Genomic DNA, 14,323 nt, shown 5'->3' with positions numbered 1-14,323 from the left:
TACCTGGTGTCCTTGGAAATATGTGACTTCTAGTCCCTCTGCTTAATGGCATTTAACCTAATCTACAGCCCTGACTTTAAGTTTTTTCCATTGTTTCTGACCTGAAGCTCACTCTTATTAGAGCCTTGCCAGCTATGTGGTCACTTTCCCCCAGGTGACTAAATAGGTACCTGTGTCATGAATTTGGTATCCAGACTCTTTACTACATGGACCAGTTCTTAAAGGCTCACTAACTGTCAATAGGTGTGTCTCAAATGTAATGAATTAATTTGAAAGCTACTGTACTGTAAGACTGTTTCATTTGTCATTTTTGTGGTGAATGGGGTGAAATCCAGTTGGCGGCGGGTCACAAGTGGTGTTCCTCAGGGCTTGGTGTTGGGCCCTTGTTCTGTTTAATAACTTTATCGATGATTTGGATGAGGGGATCGAGTGCACCCTCAGCAAGTTCGCAGACGACACCAAGTTGGGAAGGAGGGTTGATCTGCTCGAGGGTAGCGAGGCTCTACAGAGGGATCTGGACAGGCTGGATCGGTGGGCCGAGGCCAGTTGTGTGAGGTTCAACAAGGCCAAGTGCCAGGTCCTGCACTTGGGTCACAGCAACCCCATGCAGCGCTACGGGCTTGGGGAAGAGTGTCTGGAAAGCTGCCCGGCAGAGAAAGACCTGGGGATGCTGGTCGACAGCCGGCTGAATAGGAGCCGGCAGTGTGCCCAGGTGGCCAAGAAGGCCAATAGCATCCTGGCCTGTATCAGAAATAGTGTGGCCAGCAGGAGCAGGGAGGTGATCATCCCCTTGTACTGGGCACTGGTGAGGCCGCACCTCGAGTACCGTGTTCAGTTTTGGGCCCCTCACTACAGGAAAGACATTGAGGTGCTGGAGCGTGTTCAGAGGAGGGCAACAAAGCTGGTGAGGGGCCTGGAGCACAAGTCTTATGAGGAGCGGCTGAGGGAACTGGGGCTGTTTAGTCTGGAGAAGAGGAGGCTGAGAGGAGACCTTCTCTTTCTTTACAACTCCCTGAAGGGGGGTTGTAGTGAGGTGGGTGTTGGTCTCTTCTGTCAGGTGGCTGGAGATAGGACGAGAGGAAATGGCCTCAAGTTGCGGCAAGGGAGATTTAGGTTAGATATTAGGAAAAATTCCTTTACTGAAAGGTTGTCAGACATTGGAGTAGGCTGCCCAGGGAACTGGTTGAGTCACCATCCCTGGAGGTATTCAAAAAGCGAATAGACGGGGTACTTCAGGACATGGTTTAGTGGGCATGGTTGATGGTTGGACTCGATGATCTTGAAGGTCTTTTCCAACCTAAATGATTCTAAGATTGTATATACACGCAACGCAGACTAAGGAGGTATTTTGCCGTGTGGAGAAACCATGTGGTCTTACTGTCCCTTTGTTATTAGTTTTCACTTTATTTCATTCTATTACATACATGCATATTTAGATTATTCATTTTTCCTCTCTCATACAAAGGCAGTGCATTTTCTTAGCGTAATTCTGAACACCTGAGAACAGTTTGGGACTGCAGAGTTTTCCTTCCGCTCTAGGTTTTTGCTCACCCTTGCTAGAAGATAGGAAGGACAGCACTATGCCGTTCAACCTGTCCTGGGAAATGGAACTAGTTAGCACCACTGAAAGTACAAACCAAGGCCTTCCTAGTCATATGGTAGGTGTGGCACATGTGTTGATGGCCCGTGTTGGGAGTACAGGTGGTATCAGAGAGCTTGAGCAACTTTCAACGTCTGCTGTAACTGCATTTAAGCTTTCACATTCAGAAATAGAAACTTTATTTGAAGATGCAGTAACTGAGATGAGTTGACAGTAATTACGCTGCTTCGTTCTTGACTAAAAACATAGAATTAGCTGAAACAAATCCAGGATTGCTGTTGTTCGTGAACATAGTTATTTTGTCTGAAAATGCTTTTGTCGCCTGTCAAGGTTCTTGTTGCAGATAGGTTTATTTGGAGTTTGTGGTCTCTTTCTTCCCCTGTGAACCATGTTGTGGCCTTGAAAAGCCAGTCACGCTAACGTCTTTACTAGAAATGCGAGGAATTCACTGTTTGCTGTTGCAATTGAAGTCAGAGTTCAGCACCATATTCAGCATACCTAGTGTTTGTTTCTGTTTTTGCTGCTTGCAGGGCCACTGGTACTTGCAAAATACTTGATTTGGCTTTTCTCATAAATAAGAATGACTGATGTCTCAGGCTTGAAATATTTTTGTTCTACACCTGTTGGGAGGAGTTTGACTAAGTCTGACCTGCTCTAACTTTGCCAACTTTTTTTCTTCTTGCAGATTCGATGGAAATACATGATAGTAGATGAAGGCCATCGGATGAAGAACCATCACTGCAAGCTGACTCAGGTCTTGAATACTCACTATGTGGCCCCTAGGCGAATACTGCTGACTGGGACTCCATTGCAGAACAAATTGCCTGAACTTTGGGCTCTTCTCAACTTCCTTCTTCCAACCATTTTCAAGAGCTGTAGCACCTTTGAACAATGGTTCAACGCTCCATTTGCCATGACTGGAGAAAGGGTACTGTGGCAGTTTTTTTATAATATCAGAAACAAAGCACTTTGATGAAAACAGAAAGGAGCTTATGTAGAAGGATTAGTGTTTGTGTACTTAGGGAATTAACATAACTGAAACCCACCTTTTTTATAATGCCAGAAAATTTTAATATCAGTGTCTTTTTTGACTCAGAGTCAGTTTGGTTGTAACATGCAAATAATTCTTGCACATACTTAACCTTTCATGTGAGAGGAGACATTACCTAATATACTGAGTTGCCTTGTACTGACTTTTGTAATAAAACTTCTGTAGGTGGACTTAAATGAGGAAGAAACTATTCTGATCATCCGTCGTCTCCATAAAGTGCTCCGACCCTTCTTGCTGAGAAGACTGAAGAAAGAGGTTGAGTCTCAACTTCCAGAAAAGGTTTGCAATGAGAGGAGTTGTGGAAGGGGTTTAATACTTTTTTTAGCATTATGTAATATTCCTTTTTCAGATTTATTTTACAGAAGAGGACTTCTTTAGCATCTGTTATTGCTGTGGTGTGTTTGTTTATAACTCTGCAAAGGGTTGGCCACTGAGGAAGCCTCCATACCTGAAGTTTCTGCGATCTTGGGACTCCTCACCAGTATTACAGCTTTAATTCTGTGTGTAGTCATCCATATAAGACATGCAACTTATTTCCGTAATACCTGGTTTCAAATTGCAAGTGAGGCAGCCATGCACTGAGGATTAGATTCTGTCCTGTCCCATTCTCCCTGCATTGGGTAGAACCTTTGCTCCCTTAGCTCGTTCATTGAAATTCCTAAAGGACTACCGGACTTTATAAAGCAGGCAGAATTTGGTCCTGCATTAATATTCCAGGAGTTGTGTGAAGTGTCTTGTTGAAATTGCACACATTTTTTTTAACTAGTGGCTTTTTAATTCAGAACATAAAATTCTCTTCTGATTTGAAAGGTCATTGGTTTTGTAACTGGGCAGCTCATCCTGGCCCACCCTGTCCTCCTCTGCAATTCTGCATTACTTTTCCCATTCACCTTTCCCAGAATACTAACAGCAATTAAATAAAAAAGTAAATTTGAAGGTGTGCTAGGGAAAATTTGGTGCTAAGGTCAATTGGGTTAAAATCATACCAAAATTAAATTTTTGTAGGTTGTGTTACGTGCTGAATAACACTGGCTGAATGAACAAAGAGCTCTCTACAGATGCTTCGTGACAGTACTCAAGGAATGGCTTCTTTAAAATTTCTTTCTCATCTTCACAATGTTGTGAACACTATTACTGTTGTGACTTGCTGTTCCTTCAAATGTCAGATTCTCAGTATCCTCAGAAGCATTTATTTGAGAATGAAACATAGTTGCATTTAAAAACATTACTGAAATCTTTATTCAAATTTCTGCCAGTTAGAGCCACTGTATTTGATAAATCCATTAATAGGCATTGGAGGAGGAGGATTTAGAAGTTGCGTGCACACTGGTACTTGGAGGACCATGTTTCTTTTTGTTTCCATTATCTTGTTTACGAGAAAAGCAATTAGTCCAACCGTGAGGACTGAACTTGTTGACCAGAGCCTGTTAATCTTTCATTTGATCTTGTAAATCTTGGTAAAGGAGCTGTTGAAGAAATACGTCACTTCTCTTTAATGAGTTCATCCTCCTGTCTTTCGGAGAAGAAAATAACCTGATAATTTTTATTCCATTTATTCATTAAACGTTAGGAAGCTTATGCTTTTTCTTTTAGTGACCACTTGAAAGACTCCTAGCCACTACTGTGGCTTTATTATGTGATTTCTTGTTTTACCCAACTTATTAAAAACATTGTGAATGTAATCTGGAAATTGGGTAATAGAAAAAAATGGGTTAAATTGGGGTATGAAGTCTTTGTATTACTGGATTTAAAGATAGTGTGCAGTCAAAAACTGCTTTAATAAATATAGTCTTACAAAGCTGAACAAGAAGTCAAACTGAATGTGGGGATCATAGACTATTTGATTCATTCCCTGTGTTTTTAGCTGATGTTGAGAAAACAGCATATTTCTGTGCCAACCTAGGTAAGCATAATGCTAATTAGACACTATGAGGGATAATCATTTGGTAGGTGTACAATGATATTTTTATAATGCTTTGCTTGATATTTTTATAATGCTTTACAGACAATAAAATCCACAGGTTATTAAACATATTTTTTTAAATTACATGTTAAACATAAAATTAATTTTTAATTATTTTTTAATTGTTAAAATTACAGAATGAGAAAAAAATGTTTGGCAATTCTGCAGTTACATTCTTAGGATCCAACTGTCTTGTAGTTGTGACACACAGATAATCTTTTGAGATACTCATTGCTGTGCTTGCAGTTGGGTTGCTGCTCACTGAAGTCCTATGTGGTGTTAGGGTACGGATAAAAGATCAGTAGTTCTTTGGTTTGTGTTTTAGGATGACAAGAACCTGTAGTTAGGTCCTACTAACATTATTATGTCTGTGTGTTTATGGTTGGTTTCTTTTTTTGCACTAGGTGGAATATGTGATCAAATGTGATATGTCAGCTCTTCAGAAGATACTGTACCGTCACATGCAAGCCAAGGGAATCCTTCTCACAGATGGTTCTGAAAAAGACAAGAAGGTACAAAAGAAAGACTAAAACATATAGGAAACAATGTATTATGATTAAACATGTTAACAATATGGTTTCTGTTTTATAAAATTAGTATGTAGGCTCTTACTGCAAGTGTCTGTCATGGGAAAAGAAATCTCTGTCAGACATGCTTTTATTTTGCAAGACTGCAGCTCGTGCTATCTATTCACAAGGAAAAGATACTGCTTGTGTTCACTGTAGTTACAATGCCATTCTGCAAACAGGCAATGTTTGAAAAAACTCAGCATTTCCCTTGGCCAAGTTTAATCCAATAACATACCTGAATAATCATGATTGCAGCAGCGCTTGCAGCAGCGCATCTTGTCTTTCAGAGCTATTAGTTAAGTCTTGTTTTAGCCAGCTAGGGCTGTATGGTTGCATTCATACTTACAAGATCTATTAATGACCAAGTTCTGTCAGAGAACAGTAGGATTCAAACTCATATAGTCAGATTAGGATTATGTTTTAGTAAATGTTGATTATGCCATCGTGGGACTTGATTCAGTTAATATAGAGTAAACCAGGTGCCATTCATCAGCTTATTTGTGTATACACTTTTCACCTTATAAACGTGAAATACCTTGAATAGACACTGCAGAACAGCTGGTGTGTAACAGTTTGTGATTGCACCCTGTTATGTGTATACTACTGATGTAATGCAATCATATACTGTCTTTCCACCATCCTTTTGCAGGTTGCATTGGTACAATGGGTGACTTTTTTTATTCAGTATCTTATTTTGCCCTCCTTGTTTTGTGCAGTCAGATTGTTTTCTTTGCTGGTGCTTATTCAAACTACAGACAAAGCTGGCTCTTATCCCTGGATACTGATAATCATCTTCATAGTTTGAGCACTTTGTAAACATTAATTTATGTTACTGTGTTGTATTTTTAATGTAATGTTGTAGTTTGATGTCTATACTTTTGTCCTACAGATTTAATTTTGTATCACAGTTATCTCTAGCTTTTCAGCTGCCTGTGGCCCTGTGTTTTACTAGTCCTGAAAGGAGAAACCCATATATCCAGTTAAAAGCAGGAGGAGATACTGTAGAATTGAAAAGCATCTGGCTCGAATAATTTCCTGTTAGAGGGTTCAGACCCGATGGAATTAGTATGGTTTCATAATAAACAGCATAAATAAGCAGTATACAGGACAGTAGATGCTCTGTTTCCCGCTGTGAATTCTGCAGGTAGATACATAATGCACTTAGTGTATTACTTCCAGGTCTTCCTTTTTTGTTATGGACCATCCTTATGATAGATGGATATATATAGCAAGACAGCTGCAGAGTAACTTCTGATTTTTGTTGTGTTGTTTTTTGGCTTGGTTTTTTTTTTTATTAGTGATGTGTTCAGGTTTGGGGTAGAAGTATTTTTATCCCTGCATTTAAAAATATCTTTCAAAAGCTTCATTAATAAGCTGAGAAATTGGATTCATCATTTTATTTGCATTGTTTGTACCCATAGGGAAAAGGTGGGGCAAAAACTCTTATGAACACTATCATGCAATTGAGAAAGATATGCAATCACCCATACATGTTTCAACACATTGAGGTAAGACTGACAGGTTTGATTTTGAGAGTTTTTTTTATTCAGATGGCTAACTTAATAGAAAACTGCTGTTGAAGCTTATGCGTGTGGGAGAGGACACCTCTGTCCACATTTGTGCTGAAAAGGCCACATTTGAAAAACATGATCATTACGGTCCCTTATTTTTAGAAACAAATGGACCAACCGCCAGCTTTTTATTGGTAATCTGAAGTCTAGTTTTAAAGCATTTAATCTTGTGGAGACACTTTTTTAAAAATGAAGTGGTTTTTTTAACTCTACTTAGACCTAATTTATGATGTAGAGACACTAGCTCAAAATACCATCCATGTGTAGTGTCTTTGTAACTAGCAGGCTGCTAGTCTTCTACAATATCAACGAAAATTGTCCTATTCTATCCACCTTGTTTTTTCAGCAAAAAAGTACTATCTGTATGGCATCTCTCATTAGGACCCAAAGTACATAAATATAATAATATATCTGGAAAGACAGAAAGTGTCATAAATATCTGGAATGTATCTACATTTATGAATGAATAATTAAGTACCTACTGTGATGTATTATCATTGTAGTTTTCACTGTTTGTTCTCTTGTATGCTTATTAATCAAATTGAATAATTTGCAAATGGATCTTCCAGTAATTAGTATAAATTAATTAGGTTCTACTGTATTTGTAATCTGGTAAAACGTATGCTGACAGAAGTTACTTTTGCAAACTATGAATTTCAAATAATAGTAGTACAGGAAAACATTAAGCAGAGCACTATTGCTACAAGGTGGAATCCAAGAGTATGAACATAATGAAACTCAAACCCCAATGCTCATATATTTAATTTAATTGATAGAAGAATGCCTTATTTTGGGCTACTGTGTAGTTTGTAATAATCTGTTTATTGCTTATAACTCTGCAGGAGTCCTTTGCTGAACATTTAGGCTACTCAAATGGTGTCATCAATGGGTAACTCTTTCAGTTTTTCCTCTTGTTCATAATGTTGTATTGGAACTAATGTATCACGTTCTTTTTCAAGAAGGTATGTGCTAACAAACTTGAGCAGTTTATAGAGAGGCAGCAGATGCATAGGGCACATACGTAAAGCAAAAGATAACAGTACTAGAAGTGTTATATGAGCTTTTTATGACCTTCCATCTCTTTTGGGACGACAGGCAGCGAAGATTGTAAACTGATGTCTTCCTTTCCACTTATTTTGAAATAGCTTAGATACCATCTGAAATTCATTGGAATGATTCTTCAGAGATATCAGTTGGGATTTTCTTCTCTTTCTTAATATTTTTGCCTTCTGCTTTTCTGTCTTTACCATCTTTATTCCAAATTAAAGTAGCATTTCTTCCATTATTTGAAATGAAATAGATTTAAAATTTGTTCTTGGCACTTCTTTGTGCAACTGTCTAGAAATGGATACTTGCTAAAGGAAAGGTGTGTATCTTCCACCTGACCCCCTTCTTGTTCAGGTGTTAATGACATTTCTTTTTTTTTTCCTTAACTAGTGTAGCAGACTACTTGTCTCCTAAACAGCTTAGTCTTTTGCTGATTACATATGTTTGCATATCCTAAGGCCAAGTATCTTGTGGACTTAAGTGTACTGTTGCTAAATGATAAATTGTATTTTGAGAGTGCAGACTCAAGGATAGAAAGAAGTTACGTGAAATTTATTTTTGTAAAGCATATCACTGTGATGGTGATTTAGGCATTCGGTTTAGTTTTATTAATTTTCTCAGTTACGACTTGAATTTCAGTGCTAAGAGTCTGTTTTGCAATTTATAGCATAGAAGACAGAAGAGCAGCTAATCAAAGCAGCTAACATTGTTCAGGAGGACTACTAAAGTTATATGGCTAAAGAGTGTATCCTCTGTCAGACTCCTCCCATTATCTCTGTGTATTAGTTCAGTTTGGAATATTTCACTTTCATGTGCGTAGTAGTTGAGTGGAAAGGGAATTGTTTCTAACGTGTGCCCGATAAATACAACTTACAGCTGCAGTAAATGCCAGCTGAAAGCAAAACTAGCAGGTGAATGTCTTAACTGATGAAATGCTTATCTAGCTGAGAAATAATGTTTGTTTTGATACATCATGAAACAGAATTGAGTTTCATAAAGGAAGGTGTTCTGTGTGGTTGAAAGTCCACACAGTTTTTGTAACTGAAGAAAAATCCTTTCCAAACAGGAATTCACATGGGTGTTAATTTTTTTGTTTTAATCAACATAAACAATTTTAAAGAGAGAAAAGTGCTATTAGTCTTGTTTATCTTAAGTAACTTAATCTCTCTGTTGTACATAATAATAACTAAAAACTTTTCTAAATGTGAGCTCATTCTGGCATTTACTGTGCTTTTTCTCTTTAACAGAGCCGAACTTTATCGGGCCTCAGGGAAGTTTGAGCTACTCGATCGTATTCTGCCAAAGTTACGAGCTACTAACCATCGTGTGCTGCTTTTCTGTCAAATGACGTCACTCATGACCATTATGGAAGACTATTTTGCCTTTCGAAATTTCCTTTACCTTCGTCTTGATGGTAAGCTAAATGAAAAAAACCCGAAAAATACTAAGTTAGGAGGTAGCATGCTTCATTAGTTTGGGCATGGGAGACCTGGGTTCTCTTCCAAGTGTCTTCCTAGCACACCAGTGCTGTGAAGTGACTATACAAAAGCATAAACAGGTTCAAAAAATGGTTTGACAAATCCGTGAAGAAAGAGTCTGCAAGGGTATTTATCATGAAGTTATAGCAGTAGACCCTTAAGCTGCAGCTTACTAGAATTTTCCCTGTTCTTACAGACAAGATACCAAGCAAGTTGTACTTTTCCCTCTCTTGGTAGAGTTGATCCTAAGTAATTCTCCATCTGCCTAGCTCTTTGACAGTTTTCTTTCATCTGTTTAACCTGCAAAGCATTTGGTCAAGGGATTGTTTTGATGAACACTCAGGTCTGTTCCTGGAGCGCAGATTATGTAGAGATTTGATGTTTAGGGCCTGATCTCTCTTTCAAACAAAGTTTAAAATCCAAGGTCACAATCAGTTGTCACAATCTAAGTTGCCTGAAGGTATTCTTATGATGAGAGATGATAATGCCAGTGTTTTGCCTAGATTCCAGTGGAATTAATTAATTTGTACCTGTTTAAAGTTTGAATGCTGTTCTCCACAGCATTTCAGTGTCATTTCAGTGACAGGTAAAGTAGCACCTGTAGTTTTCTTCCTGAATTTCACAGGAAGGTCAGTAGCCTCAATTACTTTATGTGTAGATATGTTTTATTAAATTTGAATGAAAACACGGTTCAGAAACATAGTGGAGTAAGATTGAAAGGAAAATAATTAAAAATAGCATATCCCATCTGAGGCTGAAACCTGTTTGAAAGAAGTTTCCATTTTGGCCTTCTTCCATGTTGATGATCTCTGCCTCATACTGTCCTTAAATATTGATTATTTTTACTTAATGTATTTATCTCACAGATTATAGGATTACATAGGGCCAGCAGCATTTATCAGAATACCTTTTTAATAGAAAAACAATGATTTAGAGAAAAATAGAAAGAATAAAGAACAGCATGAAAAATACAAACAACAGCATTTTAAGTTGACTCTGCTTCATGCTTTATTTGGAAGAAAAAGTAATGCTGAGAAGTATTCTCATCCTTTACAAATATTAATGAACATAAACTTGAAATGCTGTTATCTTCAAATGTAAAATGGGGTAATGAAACTGAGACACAAATGAGCTGTCTCACTGTGCCACAGGATGTCTTTGTCAAAACGGGCTGAAGAACATAGTACCGTGCTAACAAAACCCTCCTTGCACCTCTGGCCTGCAGATGTTTTAATGCTTCCTTTCAAGAAAGATGAATTATATTACATTTAAAATGTTTTAAATTACCTTACACCATGAATTTTAGATGAATTCTTTTTCCTGCTAGAATGTCTATGGCGATATGCAGTATGGTAAATACAGCTCCTTGTTTTCTTTAAGGTTTTGCAGGTAATTCATTAAATTGGTGAGATGAACCCTGTTTGTTTCTTTTCCAATTTTGTGATGACAGATACCTTCCATGCTGGAATGTAATATATATTACTGCATCTGGCTGGGGTGAAGTTAACTTTCCTCCTGGCAGCCCATGTAGTGCTGTGCTTTGAATTTATGGCTAGGCAGGGTTGATAACTCACCAATGATAACACTCCAGTGTGTTGGCTGTTGCAGAGCAGTGCTTGCACAGTGTCAAGGCTTGCTCTCCAAATCACTCTTCCACCCTCAAGGCCAGTAGGCTGAGGGTGAGCTGGACCCCAGCCGGGACAGCTGACCCAAACTGACCAAAGGGACATGCTCAGCAATAAAAGCTGAGGGAAAGGAAGAGGATGCAGGGACATTCCTCATTACAGCATTTGTCTTCCCAAGTGATCATTATGGGTGCTGAGTCCCTGCTCTCCAGGAAGTGGCTGGACATCTGCCTGCTGATGGGAAGTAGTAAATAAATTCCTCTTTTTGCTTTGCTCGCATGCACAGCTTTTGCTTTTATTAAACTGCCTTTATCTCAGCCCAGGAACTTTTGCATCTTTTCTCCCCCTGTACTGTTGAGGAGGGGGAGTGAGGGGGACATGAGGGAGGGCAGCCAGCTGGGATCAACCACCACAGCAATAGAAGAACTTCATCTTCTGTACATATATCGATACCTGAATAAAAATAGCAGACTTTCTTGGGCTTTCAGTTGCAGACAGAAGTGTAAAAAAGATAATGTAAACAGTGGACCAGGCTAAGGTGATCCATATAGACTGTTGTCAAAGTACATGAAATTCATGCAGTTGCCAGAGTGCACAGGGGTTAGATTTTACTTAGAATTTTGTCTACGTTTTCACCATGATTGAATTCCTTGCCTGCTCTCCCTCAGCCATTGTACATCGTCACCCTCAAGACAGGACATTTTAAGAATTTTCAGTCCTTTTGTATTAATTATGACTCTGAAGGCCAACAACAACATTTTGATAAATCTCTATATAAGTAACTTTTAAAAAAATTTAGATGCTGTTGTGGCCAGAAGGCATTAATCAAAACTGGAGCTCTCTTTTGTTTGTGTATAGGAGCTTCAGTTGAAATTTATGTGAGTCATAAAAAGGTATAACAGTGTTAGCCAGTATTTTAAAGCCCACTTTTGAAATGTCAAATACTTAAAAGAGGTATTTAGAAGTCCCCTTCTTAGATGTGATAGGCAGTTGACCAAAACATTCGTGGCCAGTGTTTATTCTGTATTATGGAACATGTGGCAGAGATGGCAAACAGCAAGTGAGCTAAAATTTCATTTCCACAGGTACCTTTAGCAACTGACACTGTATTTATACTGTTTCAGTTCACATGTTTGTTACAGGGTTTGTTGGTTTTGTTTTTTTTTCTTTTCAGGCACAACAAAATCAGAGGATCGAGCTGCTCTGTTGAAGAAGTTCAATGAACCTGGGTCACAATACTTTATTTTCCTGCTGAGTACAAGGGCTGGAGGGCTAGGCTTAAATCTCCAGGCTGCTGACACTGTTATAATCTTTGATAGTGACTGGAATCCTCACCAGGTTATTTTTAATTACTTATCTTCATGAAATGTGCAAAGAATTCAGGATGCTTTTTTGGGTTGCTTCTTTATATCGGGGATACAGCCTGGGGTGAAAGGAGTAGATTCAGGTAAGTCATAAAATGCTGCTTTGAGAGGAATTAGTGCTGCAAACTGCTGCAATCAGGAAATGTTCTGGTTTGAATCAGTGAAGTAGTTCTGTGTCTATGCATGTATTTTATCTGAGTCTCAGGGAGTCCTCAGAAGTAGGGGCCTTATAGACCTGCTTCATTTGTATAACTGTACTCATTCTTTAACCCTTAGGACATTAATAAGTAACTCCACATTTGAGTCTTCGGTAGGTAGGTTGCAATATTTCAGTAAAGGCTGTGCAGAGCGCTGCCTGTCTCAGGAAATTAGTGGCTGTGTGAGTGCAGCAGTGTTGGCCTGAGACACTGAACTTACATTGTTGGTGTGGGTGGCTAGTAGTGAGTACAGATCACCAGGAAGAGAGGGTATCAAGCCACTTTGGCTTATTTAAAAAGCCAGATGAGGTAACTAAGGCCTGTCTTTGTCACTTAGTGCCTTTTTCTTGTTTAGAAATGTAAGTTAGATATCTCTGGAAGTACATAGCTGTGTGTGTTTTCAGCTATTGTGCAAATATATGCAAGTCACATCATAGCCAATGGCCACATGTAAAACTATGGGAAGTGAGACTAAAAAGAGTTTTATGTAGAACTTTCAAGGCAGCACTCCTGTAGATGCCATGGTGACCAATTTAAAGCAAGGCTTAAGAAATTCAGAGCAATTGTATTTAGAGGTTTTAAAAGCAGCTCAGAAAGCACTTCATTCTTTATAATTTTGGTTGTCTTTAGGACACCTTCACAGGCGAGTTTAATGCAGACTGCTGTATATTTCAACAGTAGGAGAGCAATAAATCTTTGCAGTATAGTAAAAATTACAGAATATTTTCTGGAGTATTCAATGGGAAGATTGCTAAATTACAAAATCATAGAATCATTTAGGTTGGAAAAGACCTTTAAGATCATCGAGTCCAACTGTAAACCTAACATTGCCGAGTCCACCACCAAACCATGTCCCTAAGCGCGACATCTACATGTCTTTTAAATACCTCCAGGGATGGTGAGTTCCCTGGGCAGCCTGTTCCAATGCTTGAAAACCCTTTTCGGTGAAGAAATTTTTCCTAATATCCAGTCTAAACCTCCCCTGTCGCTTGTTACTTGGGAGAAGAGACTGACACCCACCTCACTACAGCCTCCTTTCAGGTAGTTGTAGAGAGCAGTAAGGTGTCCCCTGAGCCTCCTTTTCAATGCATGCAGTTTCTCTTCTCCTGCGGATGGGAGTGATTTGTTCATTTTAACGAGCAGCGTGCTAAAAGGGGATAGCTGGGGCGGGGAGAGGTTAGCACTTAAACATCATATTTCCAGAAATAAAAACTATTTCCTTGCTTTACCATTTTCCTGTGCTTCTGAGAATGATTATATAAACAAATTCATATTGTAGCTTCATCTTCACTGTTAATGCAAACTTCAGATACACCTTTAAGTTGCAGCAGCTGCATCGTATGTAGTGCTTGGAAAGGGAATTGTAAGACAGAAGAGCTAACAACGGTAGCAAAAGCAAGGTGCTGGACTGAAATAGGCAAACTCATTACCTGTTTTCTTCTTTTTTTCTACGTTAAGAAATCACTGTGTTGTGAGGTGGCACAAAACTGTGATAGCATTTTGAGGTTAGGTACCCTTCATTATCTGACTATGCTGAAGCAGAAACACATCATTTATAGGAGTTAATGGATTTCTCTTTTCCCCAAAGAAAATAGGTAAGATTTTGCATTAATAAAAGAAATTCTTTGCCTATGACCTGCAGTGTACTTTTTATGTCCACCACTTCTAAGTGCAATCACCTGACCAAAAAATAGTTACATTGATTCGCAGACTTGTATATGTGAACTTTCAACCAGGAAGGTTACATTTAAGCTGTTTTAACACAAATATTCCAAGGTAGCAACAGCCTTTAGTAGATAAGTTTATGTATCGTTTTTTTTCCTAGTAATTTTGTTGCTTTCTTTTTGTGCACTCAAGA

General features: G+C 38.5%; 1 protein-coding gene across 6 annotated transcripts in view; it reads left to right on the top strand.

Moving 5' to 3' along the window:
* The window catches only part of SMARCA2 (SWI/SNF related, matrix associated, actin dependent regulator of chromatin, subfamily a, member 2), a 126,568-nt gene that overhangs the window by 66,331 nt on the left and 45,914 nt on the right, over positions 1 to 14,323 (top strand). For all 6 annotated transcript variants that reach the window (XM_052778984.1, XM_052778983.1, XM_052778985.1 and 3 more), the window contains 7 exons: positions 2,286 to 2,528; positions 2,817 to 2,930; positions 5,019 to 5,126; positions 6,605 to 6,691; positions 7,597 to 7,643; positions 9,049 to 9,215; positions 12,079 to 12,242. In XM_052778984.1, coding sequence (XP_052634944.1) covers positions 2,286 to 2,528; positions 2,817 to 2,930; positions 5,019 to 5,126; positions 6,605 to 6,691; positions 7,597 to 7,643; positions 9,049 to 9,215; positions 12,079 to 12,242 — 930 coding nt within the window. The remainder of the gene's footprint in view (positions 1 to 2,285; positions 2,529 to 2,816; positions 2,931 to 5,018; positions 5,127 to 6,604; positions 6,692 to 7,596; positions 7,644 to 9,048; positions 9,216 to 12,078; positions 12,243 to 14,323) is intronic.

Source organism: Harpia harpyja, chromosome Z, assembly GCF_026419915.1.
Source record: "Harpia harpyja isolate bHarHar1 chromosome Z, bHarHar1 primary haplotype, whole genome shotgun sequence".
NCBI classification, from domain to species: Eukaryota; Metazoa; Chordata; class Aves; order Accipitriformes; family Accipitridae; genus Harpia; species Harpia harpyja.
This window is presented reverse-complemented; position numbering and strand designations above follow the sequence as displayed.